General features: G+C 45.8%; 1 protein-coding gene across 1 annotated transcript in view; it reads right to left on the bottom strand.

The window, feature by feature from the left end:
- LOC117778140 (receptor-type tyrosine-protein phosphatase mu-like) overlaps window positions 1-25,860 on the bottom strand; it is a 151,925-nt gene that overhangs the window by 10,107 nt on the left and 115,958 nt on the right. The window contains 11 exon segments of the mRNA XM_034613445.1: window positions 10-164; window positions 934-1,050; window positions 3,515-3,612; window positions 11,070-11,106; window positions 16,195-16,271; window positions 17,261-17,348; window positions 19,901-19,909; window positions 21,552-21,745; window positions 22,947-22,958; window positions 24,822-24,848; window positions 25,404-25,484. Of these exon segments, the coding sequence (XP_034469336.1) occupies window positions 10-164; window positions 934-1,050; window positions 3,515-3,612; window positions 11,070-11,106; window positions 16,195-16,271; window positions 17,261-17,348; window positions 19,901-19,909; window positions 21,552-21,745; window positions 22,947-22,958; window positions 24,822-24,848; window positions 25,404-25,484 (895 nt within the window).

Below are 25,860 nucleotides of genomic sequence, written 5' to 3'. Positions count from 1 at the left end.
CACACTCACCTGCAGTGAACCACCATGGGTCCAGCATTGGTCAGGGTCTTGGACTTCACCCTCCGGATGAACCCCAGCAGCCCCGTGGCGTGATAGGGGACGCCGTGGTCCGGCCAGCCCGTGAAGTGGAACTGTCGAATCTCCCGGATCTCGTGAGCTCCTCTCTGAGGAACAGGGCGGTCATGTTACAGGCGGTGGCAGAGATGTGGTGAGAAGACAGAGGTTACACAGTGTACACATGACGTGAGGGGGTCGTTTCAAGGCAAACACTGAGTTGGATTAAATACAAACACACACTTCATGGACAAAGCCAAGATGGGGTTTGAGCAGAGTTTCTATTATCTTACAGCAAACGAGTGACGTGGACTTGTGTCTTTACCCACATTGCACCTCTCAGTCCTAACCGGTCCTACCAGGGTCACAGGCTGTTACATCTATTATTTGGACACTATGTAGTTAACATATAAATCAAAGTTCCTAAAGTTTTTGGAAGTTGGGAATTAAGATATTCTGAAAGTGGTTTCACAGAATAAACTTGTTGCTTTGGGGAATTACCAGTGGAAGTAAATTTTGCTAAACTTTTACATCAACAAAAAACTATAGCACATGACAATAAAGACAAAACTGAAAATGCATTATACATCTTTTAAAAAACACCAAACATGGCAGCCTTAGTCATTTTATTTTGACCTTGATAAACTGTTTGTAAAGTTTATCTAGAGCAGAACTTTTATTCGAGTGACATTATAGAAACTTTTAAAGATGACCCTCTTTTCAACCACTTAACGACCACACTCAGCCTCCTGACGAGCACATGACCCCGGCTCAGCTTTGTCAAAGGTCGAGAACTGAGCGCGAGGGCAGACGTCTGACGCCGTGAACGTTCGCTCGCTTTTAAAAGTGTCTCTTTGTGAAAAAGGTTAGAAACTTTACCTTCTCCACAGCAAAGGTCCTGATGACGTACTCCGACAACAGCTCGGTCTCTATCAGCGTCACCTTGATGTCCCTGTAGATCTCAGTGTCATCGGGCCAGTACTTGCAGCACTTCACCTGAGAGCGACAAAAAAGCCACATGCACACATTCTCTATGTTAACCGCAATGTATTTATGCAATTTATCTTGCTCTGCACACACACACACACGAATGATTTGAGTGTCTGCAGCTTGCGAGGCCATTTTTTTCTCCCCTTTCGATAAAAGATAATTGTCACATAACGTTATCTCCCATTTGCCACCTGATATTTCACTTTCTCGAGCATTTCTTTCAAGTCAAGATGAGATTTGCTTCGTATTAGTTTCGGCCCGCGGTCAAGGATCTGCTGTAAATGAGAATCTTATATATCGACGGAGAGCTCATTCGCACATTATTGCTTTTTCATTTCTCACGTCGATAATGTGAAAATGAGTGTAAAGGTAGACTGTAAGAGAAACCTGCAACAAAGCAGATTAGACACAGAGGGGGTGTGAGATTTCTCCCCCTTAAAATTTTTTGACTACCAGTGCAGAGAAATAGGGCAAAACATAAAAAATAGAAAAAAGAGCACTAGGATTGGATGAGGGAGATATAACGACGATCTAATGACAATGTGAAATAATGAACCCTGAGCTGTTTAAAGCAGATTTCCCAGCAGGAATCTAAAACACCCCACTGAAAATATTACTTGTATTAGGTGTCATAAGAGTGCAAAATTACCCCACTCCCCTCTTATCTCCCCCCCAGTCCAATTAAACTGTTGATACTGGGGGAGTCGGGCTTTAAATGAGACGGAGATCTTGGAGGTATATCAGAGAATGATAATTTTTGATGAGGGATACGCGCGACATCAGCCACAACTAGATTCAATTTTCATTTCTGGAGTCTCTGCGCTGATTAGGAATGAAATGAGATTTTTGGTTTGTGGAGTGACACAGACAGAGGGGGGGGGGTGACGACTTTCAGGTCCCTCTCTCCGACACCCCCGATGACTAATCCCCGATGACAATCACAAATCCACCGTCCGCTTCCAGCCAGATTGAATTAGGCAAAAGCCATTACCTTATTAGATCGCTCTGAATCAGGAGCCTGGTTTCGGGGGAATTAGCCTTTGGGCTGAATTATGCCGGCGTATATATATACAGATGTTCTTTTGCGTTGTGGATACTCTGAGAGCCTCTTGAACTCACCTGCTCTTTTGGATAAAATATACGGAAGCGAAGCACACGCGGCATCACCTCATCACACACACATCAGCTCTCACACACACACCTTCCAAACCAAACCTCTCATACATCAAAGTGTGCCGAGCGCCGCCCCTGTGTGCGGGAACCAGCAGGTCGGAGCCCGTGTGTGCGTATCTGCGCGTGTGCCAGGATTTCCCAGAGTTCATCAGCAACTGTGCCGAGCAGATGGCCCACTGTGATATGGCGGAGCGGTTTTATGGGGCCCCTCTGTGGAGCCGCCACCACTGTGACCAACTGTGCCTACCGCCCGCCATTGGACAAGGATCATATAACAGACGGTTTGGGGGCCGGGGCCCGCCGAGGACGGCACCGCAGCTAAGCAGGTGTGGAGAAGGTGTGGGGCGGGCTGGGCTCAGCTACTGTAGAGGAACGGCCTAATGAGCTACCTAGAGATGGGCCCATGAATCATTATCAGCTCTGCTACGTTTAAGCCCCAACCCAAAAATGCACATCAGCGAAATCAAGGTGTGCGCTCGTGGTTTAAGGGGCTTTCGGGCGAGAGTGTGTTTAAAATTCTTAAGAGGAAATCCCCCCGGCGGTAAGAGCATTACACTGTATGTTAAAACCTTCATTTTCTCTTGATTATAACCTCACCGGGAGGAACTACACTGTGAGTTAAGTGGAACAAATTGCAACTGAAGTAGGGCGGTGGGATTTTTTTTATTTCCTTCTATAGTCAGGCCACATGCTGGAGCGAGCGTAAAAAAAAAAAGAAAAAGTCAAGGCTCCACCATTAGTTTGATCATTATGAAGCGTCCACACCACTCAATAACACTCCCCCTTTTCTCCCAATGAGCACAACATTAAGAGATGTTTCTGCTCCGAGGAGCCTGGTAGGAGCTGGTGGCTACAGCCGAGTGTAATCTGCTGTTATAGAGCCACTCAGATGAAACAGTAGTCAGTCGCCTGGATGCCTCTCTGGTAATGAAGGCCATCAATCAGTTTCTTCTCTCTTCTCACTGATCAGATAGATGGAAAAAGAGCTGGCGGCATGCGAGACCCACGCCTCACTAAGCCACACACACACACACACACACACACACACACACACACACACACACACACACACACACACACACACACACACACACACACACACACACACACACACACACACACACACACACACACACACACACACACACACACACACACACACACACGTTCAAAGACACGCACATTAAAAAAAGATGGCTCCGTTTGCCTTGAGATACAATCAGACCGTCAGTCCACTGGGGGCAAGGTAATCTCATTTGAGATCTGCGGTTGTGATGAACACGTATTTAACACCCACCCTGCCCACTTCCACCAGGTTGGTCACCATGACGATGGCTGCCGTGTTCTCCTGCCAGACCATCCTCCAGAAGTCGAACACTGTCTCCTGCATGGGCCCTTTAAGAGACGGAGAGAGAGGAAGAGACATTGCGTTCACTGACATTGGAGAAGGTTTGCACTCTGCTGAAGTCGAGCTATAAATCTGCACATTAAATTTCAGGATTCTTTACGTTCTTGGATGTTAGACGGCAACACAACTGGGATCCAAAAACATACAATATGTAATTTTGTCTCTAAACTAAATCCTCCTGTGTATTTAAGGGTTTTAAATGTGTTACAAAGGATGTTATCATCATCCAAATTATTATTATACAGGTTATTTACGAAAACAAAAATAGCAATAGGCTGAACACTAATTCTTCTTCCCAGTAACTCAGCACAAAAAGCGTAACATGGACACTTTAATCTACTTTACCGTGACAACATTTTCTTTATCATGCCAATAAAGCTTCCTTTTCTGTTTACAGAGGCAGACTAACAGTCAGATCAGCTCACACATAATACAAACACAGGGGGATTTGGAGGTATTACGGCAACAATGCAGTTTACGGAGCAATTTCCCCTCCATTTCCACTCCTCGGATCGAGCAGCGAAAAACACGCCAAGTCAGATTTATTTATAGGGCTCTCCACAACTGATTCATCGCAAAGTGCTTACTCCACAGCAGAGAGCTTAAACACAGATGAAAATGAAAACAAGAGTACAAACTAATCACAAACGCGGAGGTGAGGTGAGAGCCGGAGTGTGTGTGTGTGTGAGTCTGTGTGTGTGTGTGTGTGTGTGTGTGTGTGTGTGTGCGTGTCTGTGTGTGTGTGTGGCAAAGCTCAGAGTAATTACCACCACACCTCATCTGCTCGTCACCAACCTTTCCACCGAACCGAACCCAAACGTGTCAGGTGAACGTCAGAAGCACATGAGCAGAGGGCCACTCAATGCCTCCAATATTTAAAACTTCGCCGAGCAATAATTGTGGATTGATTGGAATTTAATTATTATTCTGGTTAATTAAAAATATTAATATTAGTTTTAATCAAGAACCAGGGGAGAGAGAGAGAGAGAGAGAGAGAAAAAATTGCTTCTGACAAATTAATTAGTAAATGCAAATCTCTGCAGTTGTGCATTCTCCTGTGTTGGTCCAGATTACCTGGAGACATGACAAATTATGCAGACACACACGGGGACACAAGCTCCAACGCAACACGGCACAGACGGAAATGATTAGTGTTTGGGTCCCTTGTCATTTCTGAATAAATGCACAAATTAATTCAAAAACCTTTTGGCCCCTGAGACAGGTCACGTCAACACACTCACTTTTATCTGTTCCACCATTTCTACAACTGCTCTTTACATTTAGTTTCTTAGCTTTCATTCCCAATTCAACACTTAAATCTACCTTTAAGAAAATGTGTCGCTCACTCACAAAGATTTTCCCCGTGAATAGTTGATTTTTCAGCCGTTTTTCGGGGGCATTTCTGTTTCTGTGAGATAGCGCAGAGGTTTGAGGTGGAGAGACAGCGAGAGGCGAGCGTCGAAATCGAACCAGACATGATGCGATCACAGTTTTTGTTGTGTGCCTTCACCACAAAGCCCCCGTTGTAAAAAGAATTCGCTACGGCACATTACTGAATCCTTACAACTCCAAACAGGGTTGGGTGCCTCACAAAGACTTCACGCGTCCACACACAGCGACTGTGGCACCAGACGAGTCCGCGGCCCCGGTCATCAGGAACAATACGGGGCTCGACATCCGACTCAAGGACATAATGTGACATTTGTTCAGAGGAATGTGATTATGAAAGATGTTGAATTTTAGAGAAACAGAAGTGTAGTTGTGATGTTATATCAAAACTACAATCAATGCCCGAAGTCGGCCTTGTGCGAGCTGATTGGCTCCAGCTCTTTCAAACGTGCTTCACAATCACCGGCTCATTTCAGCTCTGCGGCCGCTGACATCCAGTCATAATCATGCAGTCAACAGCACGGACGTTAGAACCCGACACTCGTCACTGTCACTGTGCTGATTCGAGTACCGATCCAGTACCAGTGCATTTAAAAACCATCAATTTACACAACGGATTTTAACATATATTACATATATTTGAAATATCTGGCTAAAGCGACTTCTTCTTTGGAGCGGCGACGAAGAAGAAGTGATTTATCTTTGAAGAGCTGCTTGAAAACATTTCCTGTGGCCGATCAACCTGTTAATTGCATATTTATGTATATGTTTGATAACATGAAGACACCAGTTGCAGTGGCCTTTGCATCCTTCGCTATTGCCGCGTGTTTGTGCTCCTCGTTGGCACGCGTCCTCTGCAACAGGCTGATTTCCCTCAGGGCATCAATAAAGTGTCATCAACATTTTATTCACTTGACTGATCAAGCCATGTTTGATCTGCTCTCTGCAGTGCATAAACACTCTTCGACTGTCTCGCCTCTAATTGTGCTCAAGTCGAGCCTCGTGTGTGAGTTTAAATCACTTCTACTTCTCACCAACTCTGCAATTAAATTCAGGAGACTTTCGGCTGAAAGAAAGAAAAAAACTACTATCACGTTTCCACTGCTGCTGGCAGCCTGTTTGCGCACTTCTCTTTTTTGCAGAGCAGAATAGTTGTATTTTTCCAATTGGATCTCTAGTAATTTGGAACGAATCTCCTCAGCATCTTCGATTTGTTTTCCCCTCACTTCCTCTGCGTCGCATGTGCTGCTGGTTTGTCTCGATTTCTAACTGCAGGACCTCGAGCTCCAAATCCAGTCACTTCCATTCTCTCCCGTCACTACCCAACCTGATTGAGCCGCCCACGCTGCCGCCTCCTACACTCGTCCCCAAGGCAGGATGCACACTGCTGAGAAGTTTGGGAGAGGGAGACTGAGAAGCAGGACAGCTGGTGTGTAGGACTTCAGTAACACAATAACACTTGGCATTGTATTGTAAATCATCCAATGGGAGGCTCATGCCAGGCTTCAGTCGGCCAATTTACGCTTCCATATGCAGGCGGAGATGGAGAATAGGTGAGGAGGAGGTGCTGGGCAGCACTGAACCTGACGACACTGCAAAGGAAGTGAGAGTGGCTGCTGATGAGTCTGTGGCTCAGAACAAAGACAGTTTGGCCACAAACTGTTTTATCGCTTCCAGAGTTCAGCTGGAACTTTTGGTGACAGAAGGAGGTTGATAATAATTTTAAGTTAAGTTTGGAATGAACTCTCCGTGGATCCAAAAGTTGACATTTCCCCCACTGCCGTTAATAAGTAGTAAACAAAGACGTGTGTATTAAAAATGAATGTAGACACCGAAGTAGAGCCAATGCGGAAATGCCTGAAACCTGCATTCTCTCAAATGACCAGCAGATGGCGACTCCACTGACAAGTAGCGTCATTTTCTCAGACTTCACTCAATTTATTACGTCAGATCTTAAGGAGTTTATGGTCATTTAGTAAATTATGGTCCCACTTAGAGTCAAATAGACGATAAATCATTGTATGCTTTGAGGTGTGGATACCATGTGATTGCCAGCTAGTATCGTCCAATGGGTGTAGGTGTAGGCGTCAGGCTCCACCCCCTGCTCCACCAAATATGGTAACGTCTCAGCTCGAAGCTTTAAAACGACAGGTCACAAACCAGTAAGTGACATCCCAGTGGGTTGCCATGTTGGCAGTAATGGAAGCCCACTCAAAACAACAAACAATGCTACTCATTGTTTGTTCCAACTCCTGAAACAAGCGTCCTCTGTGTGTGGTCATGTAAATAATGACTTTCAGGAAGTAGTATAATGTTGTAATGGCGCCATAAAACTTACTGAGGACATAAGGGCTGGTTGGGTGAACAGAGTGTGCGACTTTGACATTGGAGACATCTGTTCACATCCAGTCTCCTGCCAACAGGCACAATTGATTTCTTTTAATTGTGATCGTGATCCTCTCCTCAACGTCTCCAAGTTTTCTGACGACAGGGACCATGTAGGATGTTATGGAAGCCACTTGGAAAACACTGCTATTTAAACTGCAGCAGGCATTTGAAGATCTGCTTTTCATGATTTTTAAAGTCTAACTTACACTTGATTTACAAAGACATTTTTGGGGTCTTTCATGCCTTTAGTGTCGGGATGGGCTCAGCGTGACAGGGGAGAGATACAAGGGGAGATGTGCGGCAAAGGGGTTTGATTCTGACCTTTGGATTTACTTTAAGTAATATTTGTAGATTTCTTTAGAAAAGTTAAAGAAAAAGTAATATGTTACTTACAAGAGATACTAGAATGCCAAGGCCAAAAGTTCCCTTATGAAACCACATTTAAATTCACTAGATCCAGATTTATATTTGAATCGAATTGCACATCACACCTCATGCCACATCAGTCCCCTAAATACGCCGGATGTCTTTAATCAAGATCAAGGAAATTGATATATCCCAATGTTAAAGAAAGTGAGAAATAAATTCCAGGATCTGCCCCCGTGATCCAGATCTGCCCCAAAATGCAATGGCTTCTTCTTTGACCCAGACTGCATCCTCCGAAAACATATGAAAACATAACCTCCTCACAAATCAACACATGTAGAGACTAAAAACCTGCTTGAAACCAAGTCATTATCCATCTTTACACAGAGCCTTGCTGAGTGACTGCTTCCAGCGGCACAGTCTCAGGCTACTGGAGAGGAAATCGGTTGGAGAGCTCACTCGAGGAGCTACAAGGTGGGAGCAGCGTTTCCCGTGCGACGTGCCTGGAGCCTAGTTGAGGAAGTTTGGAGGAGCCACTTCACAGAGGAAGAACACCAGTAGGAGCCTCACTTCCAGCTGTCAGAGAGCTAATGCTGCTGCAGCCAAACGCTGCGTTTTGGGACCGGGCCTGTTCCTCCTTTAGCAGCGAGGAGTGTGACAGCTGCAGAATTCCCTCAGCCAGGTATACGCCGCGAAACTCTTGATGAACGTGCGTGCGTACACACTCCGCAGACAAACACTGGCTGTGTTCCCCTCTTGCCCATTAATATTACATGCGGCAGACTTTGGCATAATGTACACTCACTTATCATTGATTTGCTCCTTCTCCTTCTATCCGCCACCCCCACCCGCCCTCCATCAGTCCCCGCTGGGGTTTGAGATGTTAACCTGTAAATAATAAAAGTTTGGCGCTGCTGGTGACATTTGCCACTTGTGAAGGAGGGGGAGGGAAGAGCGGAGAGGGCTGGAGGGGAAAGCTTGATGAAATTGAGCCCTTTCCTGCATCATGAATATTTTCCACATCACCAGGAGGATGCTGGGACTTATCGGAGCCGTTTGCACCCAGGCTTCGGCGTAATTCACGGTCTCCAGCGGGAAAAAAAGCTCGGGTCTGATCGGTATTCAAACAATCCGCAGGACATTAAAATGGACAGGAGGGGCGGACTGAGAGGGACAGGCGCCACGTGCACGCTCTCAATCTGCTAAGTAGGTGAGCTGCTGCTAGCGTCGGTGAATTACTCAGTTGTTGTATCGCTGCAGTAGGGAAAAAATAAAAAAAGTCCTGGATGAGAGAATGACCTACATAATGACGAGCAGAGCTTGGGTGATGAGGCTTCTTTATGAGTGACAGCTGTTCTACCTGCCACCTCACCTTGACAGAGCAAAGGGACTCGTCAATAAACCCCAAACTAAGAGTGTCATTGTAGTTTCTAGCGTAAAGAGAGCGCCGTCCCCCATGCCTGCCATATTAAGCACACCCTCAACCGCCAATTTATGACAAAGATTTTATTTTTTTTAGCTTATCCAGCACTATTGTGGGTCTCATCATTTTCTGAGCCACCCGGTGGTCCCGGTGGACTTGGAGTGGAAAGTGTCACTCACTGAAAAACTTACTGGGTGGAGGGAGGGAGGGGGGGGGGGGGGGGAGAGAGAGAGAACAGACTACTTCCTCATTTCCAGCAGCGGTGCCAATGCCCAGGTGCTCTTTTCAGGTGCTACGCTATGCAGTTTGTCTGACTGAGAGAGACAGGTCTGTGTCTGGCGCTCCTATCATCTCTGGCTGCTCTTTGCCTTGGTGTCAGCAGAGTGAGCCTTCCTTCCTGTCAGTCTGCCGGAGCTGATGATGAATTATAAAAGGGCCTGCTCTCCCAGAGAATACAGATGTTTGCACGCACACACACACACACACACACACACACACACACCACACACACACACACACACACACACAACACACACACACACACACACACACACACACACACACGCACACGCACACGCACGCTGGATGGCTCTACACACTGAAAAGCCTTATCGCACTTGTGATACAGTCAATGGAAAATGAGGACTTATTATGCAAGCTGAATGAGGAAGCAGGGGCTAATTAACTTGAATGGAAACATGTTTGGCTTCTTGAGCTTTTCATCTCGGAGAGGGGCTTGTGTTCGCACCGTTTCTCCGACTGCTGATCTCCATATGCATATTTTTTAAATGAAATATAAGAATGCTCTTAATGACTGGAGGACAATTAGAAGAATCATAACAGTCCGGTTGAAATCCTTTTCAGGGGTGAATGTTAAATAGCCGTGTTGTAGTGAGGACACAGTGGGAGCTCGACAGACGGCTTCGTTTTTTGGAGCCTCTGCGGTCAGTTGAGAGCCGGCGCCGTGCGGACATACAGTGAGACGGAGGCAGTGAGCGGCCGCTGCCTGACTGGTACGCCATCTCCTTCTGATTTAAGAGCAAACAGAGGGTTGTTTTAATTGAGACACTGAGGAAGAGAAGCGACGCACTAATAAACAGGTAATTATGCAACTCCCAACTCCCAGCTCCGCCAAAGCAGATTGTGAATCCATTACGGCCTCTTCGCAAAAAAAACAAAACGCCCTTTTTTCTTCTTCTTCTTCTTCTTCTTCCCTTCACAGATTTTTTTCTTATCTTCACTTGAGTGGTACGCAGCATCCCCGTGCACACAGACCTCTTGTGGGGGAGTAAAGCCCTCCACGCAAAATTCATAACAATTAACCATCAATCAGACTTAACCTCCGGGGTCGTGGTAAGTACTCCGGGCTCTGCGAATCTGCCTGCCAGATTAACACAGTGACAAAATGTGCCTGTACATGTCAGCTAATCCATTTATTTATTCAGCTTTCTCCCAGACTGTCTGATTAATCGCTCCCTCACCGCGGACGGAGAGAAAGAGCGAGGAGACGGAGAGAAAGCTGCTCTGCTCAGTGTTGCCTGCGTGAGTGTGTGTCGTCTGCATGTGTGTGTGTGTGTGTGTGTGTGTGTGTGTGTGTGTGTGTGTGTGTCCACTGAGCGGCAACAGATTCCCCGAACACACAGTTGACTGAGCATCAAAGAGTAGTTTGCAAGAGCGTATGTAAACAGCGATGTGGATGTTTAGAGAGAGATTCGAGAAACACCTGCACACATTCACCCCCCCCCCCCCCCCCCCCACCCCCCCCCCCCCCCCCCCCCCCCCCCCCCCCCCCCCCTCCTGAAACAGACACCCTTGTTCTAACCACCACACATCCCAGGTCTGAGGGCCTCGCTAATTCTTTAAGAAAGTTTATTTTACCTTGAGTGGCGATGTAGTGGTTCGGCCTGTGGTAGCCCTGAAAAAAAACAAAAAAGAAGAAGAATAGGAACGTCAGATCACTCCCTCCTACCTCGCGAAAGATGATTCCTTTAGAAACACACCTGACTTGATATGTAGTTTTATCACAATAAAGTTGAACACTTGCATGCAAATTTTACATCCATCCATCATCCTTCCAGATCTATCCAGGCCGACACTGGGCGAGAGGCGGGGTGCGTCCTGAACGAGTCGCCATCGCGTCGCAGGACCAACTAACAAACCATTCACACCTACAGACAATTTCACTTATGTAAGTCGTTGGCAAAATGACAAAATTCAACCCAGTCTGAGTTTACAGATGTTTAGAGATCTTTTAAGAAAAGCATCTGTCATATGTGGTGGTCAGTAGTTGATTTTGCGTTGGGCTGCAAACAAATCATGTATGGATACTGAGAGTGTACAGGATTTGAACCCTCTGCTGAGAAGTGAAAGTACAAACCAGTGCCCCACATTGACATGATCACATTTAAACTGAATCCCAGTTAACAGTAGCTGCCGTCTCGGATAACTTCCTCTTTTTCTGCAGCCAAAATGAACTCACTGCTCAGGAATTGTTTGCTGCTCAAGAAACACCGTCAGTCACACAATGAGGCTAACCAGCTACTGTACTGTACACCCCCCCCCCCCCCCCCCTTCACTTCTTTGTTTCAAGATCTGCCCGCGCGGCTGAGAGCCGGCTTGTGATGGATGCTGCTGCATGCAAGATGCACAAACACTCTCCATCACGCTCTCTATATGCGGCACACCTCTGGAATCAGCAGCCAAAGTGGTGATAATCCCCCCAGATACGACTAACAGCACTGATCTTCACAACAGGCCTCTAGTCTCTGGGATTACTCTAATCCCTTCAAGTTTTTATTTGTCCAATTCCTTGTCTTCTCTCCGGAGATATGAGGCAGGAAACAAAACATAAGGACTTAAAGGCTCTTCCCTCAGTCCTGCCTCCTCTTGATTGCCCCCCCCCTCTGCTCCAAACTCCCCACCCACCCCTGCTGCTCTGCTTATCTCACTCATATTCAATTTAACTTGGACCGTGATTAACGCTCCTGCAATGAAGGGAGGAAGACACAAAGGATATTTTCCCTCACTCTCTCTCTCTCTCATCCACGGGGCTCCTTCAGCTATTCAGCTGTCCTCCATTTTTAATGACTTCTTTATCTCTGGACTGAGTAGGAGATTTGTTTGTGCTTTCATGTATGTTCTGTCAAGTAGAGTGGAGGCCCAGTACGCCGTCGGATTAGAGAGGGAGAGACAGAAAGAGAGGGGGGGCCCTGACAGTGACTGTCAGGTGAGTAGAGCTTACTATAAATGAACTCGCAGCTTTTAATAAGCATGTTACATTAAGTGCATCAGTGTGTTTCTGCCCCACAAAGAGATAAATGCAGAAATGTCAATGTTGAAATTATTAATTGAGCAGGCTTTGTTTCCAGGGATGTGTAAATTACCAGAGGAATTGAGTATGTGCTCTGCTCTCCGTTTTTTAAAATTTTTTGTGCTGCATTGCTTATTACAATCATCATTTACATTAATTCTTTCCAGTAACAGTGGGGTGTTGAATGTCTAAAATATGCAGCATGGAGTGCTTTTGCCTGCGGGCATGAATTTGTATTTTCAGCCTGAATATCATTTCATTAGACGGCTCACTTCTGCAGTTCTGAGGCCAAACACATCACCTGGAAAATGCATTTAAATACTAATGATTTGCTTTGCCGAATGCATTTAGGAGAAAATAAAAAAGTAAGTGCTGTCTTTATAAGTTTCTGACCCAAAACGTAACATCCTTATAAATCTTAACCTGGCATCTCGACCATGATGAAGTGTGTAACCGCCCTGAGGGCCTGGACCTTCAGTTGCTTTGTGGTGATTTTAAGTTTATGCAAAAAAACATAGCAAGTACAGCACCAACTAAACTTAACAGAACATTGTTGTGAGCGAATGGTGTCTAATAGATCTTATAATCAAATAAAGGTATAAGATTAAAAAATTATATCTATTCTTCAATTGCACTTTTTATTTGTTCTGACTTTAGTTTAGTCAGAAAAGCCTATTAACCACTGCTGCAGGATGCTGTGTGCCTGACTTTGCATATTCCTCAATAAAATTGTGTTTAACCAAGCAGCAGGTCAGGGGGGGCCCACTGCTCAGTTCTGCCCCCGGGCTCCATGCTGGATTAATCCAGCACTGAGGATGGATGGCTGGATTCACAAAGTGGGAGACGGAGGTTTGAGTCCCAGGTGTTTTTTAGTTCGAGGCTATAAAAGAAGGTGGTTATGGTAAGAGAACGGTTGGGGTTTTGGTTAAATATTGACAAAGTCGACACTTCCCCTCAGGTTACATTGTTTGACCAAAACCGCAAATCGATCAAAAGATGTAATTTAAAGTTTTGTGATATCTACGCAGCCGCAAACTAGTTAATGAACCTTTCAGCGACAGGGTTGAGGGACACCTGAGTCACGTGAGTTCTGTGCATCTTTAAAATGTCATCACATCGATACATCACTTCAGTTTAAAGAGCACAACCCCAGCAAAACTTCTCCTTCCTTATGTGCCCACAAACAGAGCTCTGCAGGCGACAGGACCATTAAAATATGTTTCCTTGCCTCCTCAATGCTTATGAAAATACTCAATCAGCTGCGCGGAAGAGAAACACACCCGGCCGGCTCTGCTTACTCGTACATGACTGGAAATAATCGGCAGTATAATAGAGTACAATAACAAACACTGTGGGAAATGTTCCACGTATAAGAGTTTATTGGGCAGGACAAGCTTTTAGATGGGTTAAAAAGCTTTCTGAAGAGCAAAAACATCATTACCCATCTGCCTGCATTTCTGCTAAGTACTTTTCCAATGAAGCTGGCAGAGCAGTGGAAATCCTTTTCAATCAGGGCCCTCTTTAATATGCGTATATTCTTATCTTATAATGGGGCCCTCTCTATTGTGAGAGCCGTCTCCGCAGCATCCCTATTCGCAGCATAATGGACCATAAACCGAATAGTGGGAAAGGTAAATAATTTAAGCCCCCTGCATTTACTGTGGCACACCTTGCATTATGAATTTATGTTTGAAGGCGTAACAAGAGATTACAAATTACCACATTAGAGGGGCGGGCGGGGGGGGGGGGGGGGGGGGGGAGATGCAGGGAGACGGAGGGGGAGAGAGAGTGAGAGCGAGTTCTCTCCTGAGCAGAAAACCACTTAGGGAGTCAGGTACATCACCAGCCCATTACACATGGAGTGGAAGCATCTGCTCAAAGGGGCCAATGAGCTGCTCTGATTGGTCACATCCTGCTACTAACACCGCTATTAACAGCAAATCAGGTCAGATCAGGGGGTTCCATATTGTCTGAGTGGAGTGAGAGATCTGTTTTTAACCGGAGCCATGTCTCACGCCACCTTTTAATGACTCCTACTCACTGTAAAGCTAATGCTAAAGTCACTAAAGTGCATGTTAAAGCAGAGCTGCAAGTGCTCTCCTGTGGTAATAAGTGTAACTAAACGACTGCACTGTCGATTAACTGTTGCATCTCGTGTGATTCTATAGAAGAGGTTGTCCTGTCGAGGAGGAGGAAGCTGCCTGGTATGGATGAAGACCAGTGATGCTGACGCCGCGCTGCAATGTTTCCAGGTTTGGCTTCAACGGAAAAGAGGCTAAATACCTCTGAAGAAGAAGAAACCTCTTAATTCTATTCCATTTATTTTGTATATCGCCAAATCATAATCTCAAGGCCCTTTGCATAAAAGGTCGAGACCTTGAAAATGAAGAGAAACCCAACAGTTCCCACAACGAGCAGCACTTTGGCTCCTTCCTCATTAACTGGAAGAAACCTCTAGAACCAGAGTCAATGTGGGCGACATCTGCCTCGACCGGTTGGGGTGATCAGAGAACCCCCCCCCCCCGTCTCTCCCCTCTTAAGGTCATGTAAACAATGGCCTCCCTGCAGAAAGGATGGGAGGTGGATGGTTCGGTGTATAAATCATCTTTGACACCAGAGATCACGGCTCGTGCTCCACTTACAACAAGCAGTTACTTGTCACATGATAGTAGGCGTGAAGTGGAGAGAGAAGGGTGGGGGAAAGACACGCGGCAAAAGGCCGGGTCGGATCGAACCTGTGGACGCTGCAGGGAGACTCAAGCCTCTGTATGCACGGCACCCGCTAGCTGCCCTGGTAGTGCTGTAGCGAAGCCTAACCCTATAGCGCTGTGACTAATACTGTTCCTCAGCCTTCACCATGAAGCTGTTCCTGCCTAGAATTAGTGTCTTAATATGAACTGCTGATAATCTCCTGAAATTATCCAGAGTGACTGCATGTGAGAATAGAAATGTCTGTAGCTGCAGACAATCTCCAGAGTTTCTCCTGCCAGCCCCCCCAAGTATAATGTCCGAGTGAGTCCATGTGGGAATAGCAGGAGATTCTCCGGAGGATCAACAGCGAGTGAGTTGGCGCGTTGATGACGAGTCTAACAGGCAACGGATGAACGAAGACGACAACTTGGAAAAACAATGACATTCAAGTTGCAAGGACGACAAGAGAACAAATAACAAACCCTGTAGCAATATAAATGAATTAATGAATCAATGAGGAGTTGTTGAATCTTATCTGATAAGATAATTAAAAAGCAGAACAATTACTTTTCTTGCTCTGTGTCTTTTGCTTTTAAACTCTATTTTCAAGGTAAAACATTTGTTCGCTCTTTGTGCATCAAATTCTCTACTTCTGATTCTCATTTTTGTTCGTTCTCCAAATGTTGTTCAAAGCAAACGATGACCTCAGTTTCCCGAGTCGACTGGTGTCTCTTTGCTCCCACCAGGCGCTGTCACTCTCTGATCCTTATTCCTCTTAATATATCCAACGAATACAGTGGTACAGCAGCCCTCTAAAGTTGAATAAAAAGGCAACGTGTGCGTGTTTGAGTGTGTTTCTGTGTGTGTGTGTGTGATGGGCGGGCAGCGGGGGATGCTTTGTCCCTAAGGCCCCCCCGTGACGGCGGCACCAGCGCCCTCTCCCTCCCTGAGAGGAAGCGCAGTGACCTTTGCATTGGTGGCGCGGTCGGTGTGTGTACTTACATCAACGTAATTTGCATTAATGTAATCGGAGCTCTGTTCCCCCTCCAGGGCCTGCAGCCTGACACGGGAGTGATCATCTGGAAGAGAGGCGGAGAGGAAGAAACCAGCGCTGAATTAATCATATTAACAAGGACATCAGGAGAAGAAACGGGGGGAGAGGGACACAGAGACAGTAAAAGACAGAGAGGAAGTGGTGACGGGCGACTGGGAGGGCGACCAGACTGGTATTAAAGTTTGGCAATGAAGTCATGTGACTGAGTGCGTACGACAAACACAATGATGCTGATGTCCGTTTAAAACCATGATGATTTCGGGTAATTATCGATGAGTAGGTGCAATTTTTTGCATATCCAAAAAAAATCTGACTGGTGGATTTAAATATGGTTTCATACTGGTGTCAGCTTTTTCCAGGTGTTCAGTGACAAATAACCTGTAACTACGTGTAGCTGAGAAACATGATGTGGCCTGAGCTGTAATGTTTGTTTTAATTTAAGAGGTATTCGCTCTAAGTGCAATTCAAGTTAAAATAAACTGTATTTTGGGGATTTTAGAAGCTTCCTTCAATGGTAAATATGTGAAAATTATGCAAAAATATTAAAATATACCACAACAGATTTGAATCAGGCCATAGAGAGATAATGACGGATTTGTACCCATATTTGAATCCAAAGTTAATCAGTAATGAGGAAACATCCAAAAGTTGACCTTCAAGGTTTTACAGTTGAGGGTCAAAATGACATTTCAGCATTAATTGGCAAATCTGCATCTCAGCTCGAGTTTGAACACAAAATACGAGTTTGAAATAAAATTTTACATTTTTATAAACACCGCAGAGGCTACATGTTATGTGCCATATGCCGCACGGCTTATTTCTCATAACTTAAAAGACGCTGCGGGAAGATGAATATAAAAGTAGATTGGAAAGGTCAAAGCTGCTCTTGTTGGCTGATAATAAAACTCTGTTTGAGCAGCTTATGGTTATCCAGAGTCACACGACTGGCCAATAAATCAGACAGAAGAATGGGAACAGAAATTCATGAGCGCTGAGGAGGTGCTTTGTACACACATGCAATAATATTCCCATATCGGTTCTTCATGCGGTTCTCATCCTTCTTGGCAGAGTCCCATGGCGCCGACTGTCCTTCAAAAAAGCTCTGAAAGGAGAGAAAACAGAGAACAGAGAGGGGGGAGATGAAATACGGTGTCATGTGTGAGCACTGTAAATGATAACCAGACTAAAGAACACAGTCTTCCTCTTTCAGCTCAAAAAAAATAAAGAGGAAGGGAACATTGCAACAGAAAAGCAAGACGCAGAGAGAGAGATATTCACATCATTATGAGACGTGAAACACGGGGAGGAGGGAGGAAGCTGTGTCAAACAGCAAGTGCCATTAGGGCCGAGGCAGCGGGAGTCACGCTCAAACCGTTCCCCCTGCGACACTCCGCCGGGGCGGAACCACTGCGGCGGCTGTCAGTCTGCCTCATCTGAAGGACTCAATCAGCTCGACGCGGGGAAAAATAAAGCCAGCTCATCGTCTGCAGATCAAAAACCGCTCCGCTCAGATTACGCTCATGAAATATTTATCATCTCTCACTGGGGAGATTTCCATTCTGATGGCACACCAGGCACAATTAAGCCAAATTATGAAAATACATCTCCACTGCCAGTCCACCGCTGTTCGGCGGGGCCGGGCGGGGCTGGCTCCGAGCAGACGGGTCCAGACAAAAACAACTTATTGTTCTGGCTTTTTGATCGTCGGCTAATGCACATTTGAAAAGTCAGCCAGTGCATTAGAATGCGGGCCGTGTGCAAATAAGGATGTGAGAGCGTTGATGGAAGGTTAGACTGATTGTTTGGAGAGTTCCTTCGGTGTGGTTCGCCCCGTCTGAGGGAGCCGGACACTCTGTCGTCAATCATCGCCGCTCTCGGACTTGATGGTTTCATTCATCTCAGCGCCGTGGCAGCCGGCGGCCATTTGTCTCGCAAATAAAGGCCTTTCAGACACCTCACAAGGACATATACCCATATTAAGTCCTAAGGATTAGTGATTTCACTGAGAAACAGCTTTTATATGCTAAAGATACGTCCCATCCGTCCTGTGAAGATGGACGCTTGTCTCAGGGATACATTACACAAGCCTCTCCTCCTGTATGTCTGGAGTAAATGCACAGGCCAATGTCGTCCTCTCTGTCACTCTGAAGGATACGAGTCTCATATCCAGCTTCTGATGACGAATCATCCTCAATCTGAAAGGCGTTACCTGGCAACTTTATAATCGCTTTCTCTTAAACCGAGTGACCCTGCCTGTCAGGGAGGCTACAGCCTCGTTCCTCCAGCTGTTTGAATCCTAAATTCTGAGAAACATTGTACTAGTTTATGTCCAAAGAGAGAGAAATGTGAATTTAACGGCTACACACCCACACTGGGAATAATTGGTTACCTGACAGAGATGGAAAAACAACGGATGGCTCCGCATGTGAAAACTATTCTGATGAAAAAGGTCTGTGATGTGTTTTACAGTGTTTTTTTTTTCAGTGCATCTGCGGGAAGTCATTCACCATCCACAAATTATTCCCATTGGCCCAGATCCAACTTAGTGTGCTTTTAATTACAGACTACCTGCTGTACTCCAGTCCCAGCACAGTTTGTCTGCATTGCACATCACTTTCTCTGCAAACAACCACGAAAAAAACCTACATACGGCAACAACCGAGCGCTCAGCATACACACCGCGGAAAAGTAAGGAAAGAAAAACACGAGGGATGGCAACACAAAGACTTGTTTTGTGCGAATTTGTTCCTGAATTTAACTAATTGACTCGTGTACGGTGTGAGAACAGGAGACTCATTCAAACCAGACTAGTGCTCATTCGTGGTTGGAGCTTAATGAACGTCAACACATCTCCACTGAAACGAGCTGAAAACAAGTGAAATGCGATGACGACGATGATCACATTTTATCGGATGCAGTTGGAAAGTTGTTTTCTGCTTCCTGTTTCTCAAACTGTGCGTCAATGTGCAAAAAAAAAATGTAGACATGCAAAATATTTAGTTTTAGTTTGGATGAAATATGTTTTTTATAAAGCTTTTGAAAAGTTCACACCATGAGTGTGGCCTTCATTGTGTTTTCCAATTTCCAGATCATATCAGTACGTGGTTGGTTTGGTTACATGATAATAAAAACATTTGTTGAGTTATGAGAATAAACTGTAGTAAAGTCTATTCTTTTTCCAAACCGTTCAGATTTCATGTTTTTCTTATTTTTTTCCCGAGTAACTCTGGTTGCATTTTGTGTTTTAAAATATTCTTTTGAAAAGCTTTGTAAAGCAACATCTGAATCTCTGTGAGCTGTGAAGCGTTTGTGGATCTCACACTTCCTGATCAAGGGGAAACATTTCACAGTGACATTCTCAAGACAAGACAGGACAAGAGTTAAAAGGAAAAACAAAATGTCACTGCTGAACACATTGCATCATCTGTACACTGTCAGATAGTTTGGTAACTTTGCATAGCTTCTGTTGGTAAAAGCCCCTTTTTTCAGATCAGATCAGTATACGTGAGACGTTGTATTTTAAACCCCACAGGGCTTTAAATTCAGCCAAACAAGCACAATCAATCTGTCAGGTTTGTGATATCATCTGCAAGTCTAAAATAATAATAATAATAATAATAAAAAACTCACAAATAACCAAAAGTTTGGGCTTACCTCGTTTATCTGATCCAAAGTTAAACGTACAGAATAACAAGAAGCATGGGTCAGAGAGAGATATAGTACAGGGTAAGTTAACAGGTTGAGAGGTGCACGAGGCTCCATAGTCTTATCATCAGAAATCAGAAAAAACGGTTCAAAGGGGCGTTAACCTCAAGACAGATTGATGTAGAGGAGACAGCAGAGGAACACAACATACAAATTCGTCGCTCTAGCCGAGAGAGAATGAGCTCCATCGCACACTTTGAGCATCTCACAGGCCCTTTTCTGTTTCTGTTGGACAGCTACAGGTGACAGCAGGGGGGGGGGGGGGGTGCAGGGGCCAATCTCTGGTTGTGGCATTGTTTCCTCTTGATTGACTGTTTAGCGTTTGTACGACGCCGGTCGCGTGAACCCAAAACACCTTTATCCATAATGGATTAGGCCCGGAGGGCAGCCCAAAGCACTCCAGCCCTTCAATGATCTCATGCTGCAGGTAGCAATGGGAGGCTGCATTATTTAACTCTGCAGTCATGAGGGGGACGTGGGGAGTTAATTACTGATAAATCTGGCTCGCACATAGTGAGACTGAGCGGGGAGGAAGATGAAGAGCGGGAAAGGGAAAGCAGGAGAGGCGTGCGGGAGGTGTGGATAAGTGAGTTACAGGGAAAGACATTAAGAGACAGAGAGAGAAAGCACAAAAGAAGGGAAGGATACGAGCCGAGAGGACGGAGAGAGAGATCTGATGAAGGTTGAGAAAAGAGAAGATGAGGTAGTTGGATCCTGATAAGGAAAGAAGATAAAGAAAGGTGATAAATATAAGTATTCCATTTGTAAGTATGAAAAAAAAAAGAGGCAGCCCTATCGGTGAAAAGATGCCGGGCGACGAGAGAACGAAAGATGCAAGTGATGCACATTAGATGTTTCGAAAGAGGGATTTATTAAGTATAGCTCGGAGCCAGTCTGTTCCAACCTGGCGTCAGGGTGAGACGAGGCTGCCTGGTGTTGTGCTGAGGGATGGCGAGGAGGCTGGAGTGCCGCCAAGCCCTGCCAGCCTCCCGCACTAATGAGGGGAAATGAGACTGATGCTCTTCTGGGGGGAAATCTTTTGTTTTGGTGTCAGCGAGAGGCCTGGTGTCACATTACGCTGCTGTGCTGTTGCGCGACAACAGTCTTGAGAGAGCAGCAGGCCGCCGTCGCCGGTGTCTAATCGGACCCGATACAGATAAAGGAGGGGACGCGGGCGAACACGTGGCGAGAGAGGGGATTTATTCTTTTTGGGCAATTCATGTTAGTCTGTAGCTGAGTCTCTGAGGTGGGGGGGGAGACGAGAATGCACAGTCGCTGTAAACAACACGGAACAGATGAACAACAAAACGAATCACACCGTAAACACACTGGGACGGGCTACATTAACAATTTATCATAAAAGTGCATCTGGGGAGAAACAAAACAGATCTGCTGTGCAGTGCAAAACAGACGGGGGGGCAGACAGAAAGAGCGGGAGACAGACACGGAGAGAGAAACACAGATGAAGCCTCGTTTTAGATTGATCAACATCTCCACTCCACAATCTCCATGGTGATGTTACAAGTCCATCACTGGGGCTTTATTTGTGTTTTGCGACCTTCACAGGCAGCGGGGGGGGACGGCAGGGGCGGCGTCCTACCTCGTACTCCTCCTTGAAGCCGTAGCCCTCGGCGCACTTCATCTGGGTGATGTGCTGGAGGAGGTCGGCCACGCGGATCGCCGGGTGCAGCTGACCCGTCTGGTACGGCACGTCCACCGGCTCCCGCTTCCTCAGGGAGTGAGTGTGCGACTGCACCAGGCTGCTGGTGTCGCTGCCCATGTTCTGGCTCTCATCTGCGGGGACACAAACGCAGACACAAGGCCAGGGCAGGTCAGGACGGAGACGTAGGAGCGGAACCTCACGTGGCTCATTAGCACAACGTCATAAGACACATACGGGTGACATGATGCTTGCAGCAGTAAATGTCGGTTGCATTTTATGAGTTTATCGTCGAATAAAACTTAAGTTCTGGGATCAGGTGCGGCCGGTCCTCTACCGGATCATTTCTCACTCACAACTGTTGCCATTGACAGATGGCACATTATCTCATTTACTGTTAAGCATTATGTCACCACCCTCCAGATTGACAAACAACTCTCTGCTAGTAATCTGTTTGTTATGGATGGTCATAACAACACAACATCATTGAGTAATAGGATGAGTCATGTGGTGAGAAGGTTCAGGTCCATCTGTCTCAATGTGTGGCTGTAATATCAGAGGCCCACTGTACCGAGCCATTAAAGAACAAGGCTCTTTAAGCACAGCACTTTCACTATGAGCATTTAATATGGCGACTGTCAGAATAAAAATGCACCAGTGGCCCTCAGCAGAAGAGCGATTGTTAAATTTCACATGAGGATGCTGTAAAACAACTTTTGGTATTTATTCCACTGGCGGTACAGTATGCTGGTTTTTTTCAGTACGCTTTTTTTTTTGCGAGTGAGCGTCCACTCCAGCTCTTCCATACTGTAATCCAGTCAGTGGCAGACATGAGGCACAGATGCTGTGGGGGAGCCAGCGGACGATGGAGGGTGTCCAGAAACATGGAGGAGGAGGATGTGAGGGGGTGCGGTGGGGCCACAGTGAGCATGTTGCAGCAGGCACCGTCGGAAGCATCACACAGACACAGCGTGGAGTCAAACCCCTGCCACCCAGTCTCCCCCCCCGCCCCCAAAAAAATGTAAACGAAAAAAGTAAATCATACCTAAAAAGAAAGAATAATAAAAAAAAAACAACAACCCAGGAGGGAAGCGGAGATGGGAGGAGAATGCATGGGGTGATGCTGCCATGGGGCACTGTACGTACTTTGACCATGCTAGGCTAATGGTGGCTTGGTGGCACGGTACGGAGGGTGGTGAAATGCTAACATGTCCACTGGTCATGCAAGAAATGTCATAATGTCCATGTCAGAAGCAGCCTCTCCCTGTCGGCCTGCTCTCTGAGTCAAACACCACCTCCTTCCCCCAAACCCAGGGCCCACTTGGGAAAACTTACCATTAATGGGCACTTTTTAGATAGCAGATACATAAGAGGTTATGTATGTAAAGAGAAAGAGAGGAGAAGAGAGAGGAGAGAGGGGATAAGCAACAATACAGCATGAGAACCTGTTACAGTTTTTTTTTTTTTTTAGAGCTACGCTACAGGGCAAGATCACATGCCTCCTCAGTCCAAACCGCCTACAGGTAGAAAGCCTCGTCAAGGGGTGGGGGGTGTGGGTGGGGGGGGGGGGGGGGGGATGTCGAGTGGATGGATGGGGCAATTTCAACAGTGCAAGACAAAAGTAAAAAGAACAAAACAAGGAAGTCATGGATTTCAAGGGAGAAAATAAAGGTGGAATACTCGTTTGGAACAAGCTGTAATTGTTTCAGATCGGGCAACTTGCAAAAAATTAGATCGAGCCAATTATATCTGAGTGTCCTGACATTCTGAATTGCCGTAATTATATTTGCATGTGCTCGCGGTGACACCTGTATTTACACCTTGTGTTCTAGATTCTTAAAAAAAAGCCACGAGCGGGCGAAATCAAAAAAGAAAATTTAAAAACGCCACCGCTTCTCGGCGATCTAAATCAGTTTTGATCATTAACCTGAGCTGATGAGACAATGCTGTGACTGAGCGTGTCACAACTGAGGGCATGTAACCTTTTCTGGCTGCCGTAATTTCATGTTAATTGTTGCACGCTTCATTAAGCGCGGAACTAACATAAGCAGCTGTCACCGCGGCGCTGATGAAAGACGCCGCTCGGAGTTACTCTTATGTGAAAATAATATGCCCTATGACTGGAAGTGCGGTTGCGGTGCTTTCGGTGAAGCTGGTGCAGAGTTGCTCTGCTGCGTCTTTTTCTCTACGTGGCCTCGAGTATTGAACTATTTCAGCGCTAGTGCCCCACTTACAGCTGCATCATGAGCTCTGCTGCTAGAAGAGCATCCAGCGTCTTTCTGCATCTATTCCACAAAGGGCCGCTGATAATTAACCAGAAGAACAAAACGCTTTTTTATTATTCTATCTTATCACTGAGTAAACGCTAAACAAAAACAAAGTAGGTCAACTAGCAGTTAGCCAAAGGCAGGGGGGAGCGACTTTAAAAAGAATAATAGAAAAGGTTGTTGTTTTGTGTGGGGTGGGGGGGGGAGGAGGAGGGAGGGGAGTTGAATGCGTAGTGAGGAGGGAGGGGGAGGGAGGGGAGGGCGGCACAGCCAATGCTCGACGTTCAGACCGAACGCGAAACCATTTTTTTGGCAGGGGAAATTTTCGGCTAAGACAGCTTTTTCTCCGTCTTTTTTTTTTTTATGTTTCCGTCTCAGTGCCGCTGCTGTGCGACTGTAGCCTCGGCGGAGAGGGGGGCGAACTCTGACCCCCCCCCCCCCAAACCACCGCCACCACCACTTCTGACCAACCCCCGCCCTCCCCTCCCCTCCCTAGACACTCCCCCCACATCCAGTCCACATGTCTGTCCATGCATATGAGAGGTCAAACACGGATGTGACATCACACGCACGACACGCAATGCGGATGGGATGGAGTGAAGCCAGCCTCAGCCCAGGGAGAGCCTCTCGTTTGACGGGGGAGGGGGGGAGGGAGGAAGGAGGGAGAGGAGGAGGAGGAGGAGGGAAGGAGGGAGGAGGAGGAAGAAGCAGCAGGCAGGTATGAAGGTGAGGAAGCCATCTTTTGTAAAAGAGCCAAACCAAAAAACTCAAAATGGGAAAAAAAAGAAAAGAAGAGTGTGCTTTTTCTTTTTTTTCCAATCCTCACAGATACGTTTTCAAACAGCGATCGTATGAATGTTATGTAACTCTGTCATTTCACTGTAAGACCGACTGTAAGAGTAAATCATCAACAGCAAATGGGAAAAAGGAAAATGTGTCTCACCTAGGATGGCGGTTGGCACAAAGGGATCTGCTCATACCCCCCAAAACAAGTGCAGGTGTCGGAGGAGGAAAGAGAGTTGTAGTCAATAAAAGAAGCAAAGACAAACCCACAGAAAAACAACAGCAGCAATAACAGCTTTGCCAAACTTACACGACAAGAAACTTATCATGATTTTCGGGAAAAAGCCAATTATACAGTCAGTTTAGTTGATTAAAAAAAAAATAAAGAATCTCGCTGCCCTTTACTCCATCTAATCAATGAGCTGTGATCTGATTACATAAGACACACAATTACGGATATTATTTGGAGAAATTGAAGCTATAATTGACGAGCTGAGTTCCACTCGGTTATGAGCAGAGATGTAGCAGAGTGAAAACTCATCTAAAGTCAATTTATCTCCCTTCTCATTAGTGAAATCTTTGTCTAATTTGTTGAGCACATATGAAAACGATGAATACACTTCGCACATTAAAGCCTTAGACTGTATTTCACATGAAAAACAACATATAATTAATACTATTATTGTCTGTATTCAACGCACTTCTTCCTGTAGTGATGTAGTGAAATACAATGTGTGTTTACCTGGGTAGTAGGCGTTGGGGGGGATGGATGTAGTCAGAGTGTTGGCTTTAGGCAGCGTGAAGGAAGAGGGTGAGGATCCGGCTGCAGACGCAACAAAGGAAAACATCAGTGCATCAACAGTGGAGGAGGTTTTTTCAAACTTTACAGCAACATATAGAAAAAAAATACACCTTTTAAATTCCTGCCGTCAAAATGACACTTAAACGTTTCCGTCTCTAAACTGACGAGAAAACATGTTTACTCAGTTCTCCTCTGGAAAATTATGTTGTTGTTTTTGACTGCACACTGTGGCGGAGGCAGCCGAGACCTTGAGCAAATCAAACTGTTACAGTCAGATGAGAAAATGTGTTTCTTTGAAATTTGAGTGAATGGATCCTTCACATGCAAGTAAAAATTTACTCTGAAATCCAGCGTAATTAAGGTAGATTTTTGCTTTTTATAAATTTTAATCTTGCCT

This window comes from Hippoglossus hippoglossus, chromosome 17 (assembly GCF_009819705.1).
Source record: "Hippoglossus hippoglossus isolate fHipHip1 chromosome 17, fHipHip1.pri, whole genome shotgun sequence".
Taxonomy (NCBI): domain Eukaryota; kingdom Metazoa; phylum Chordata; class Actinopteri; order Pleuronectiformes; family Pleuronectidae; genus Hippoglossus; species Hippoglossus hippoglossus.
The sequence above is the reverse complement of the archived record's forward strand: the minus strand, read 5'-3'. Positions and strand labels throughout refer to the sequence as shown.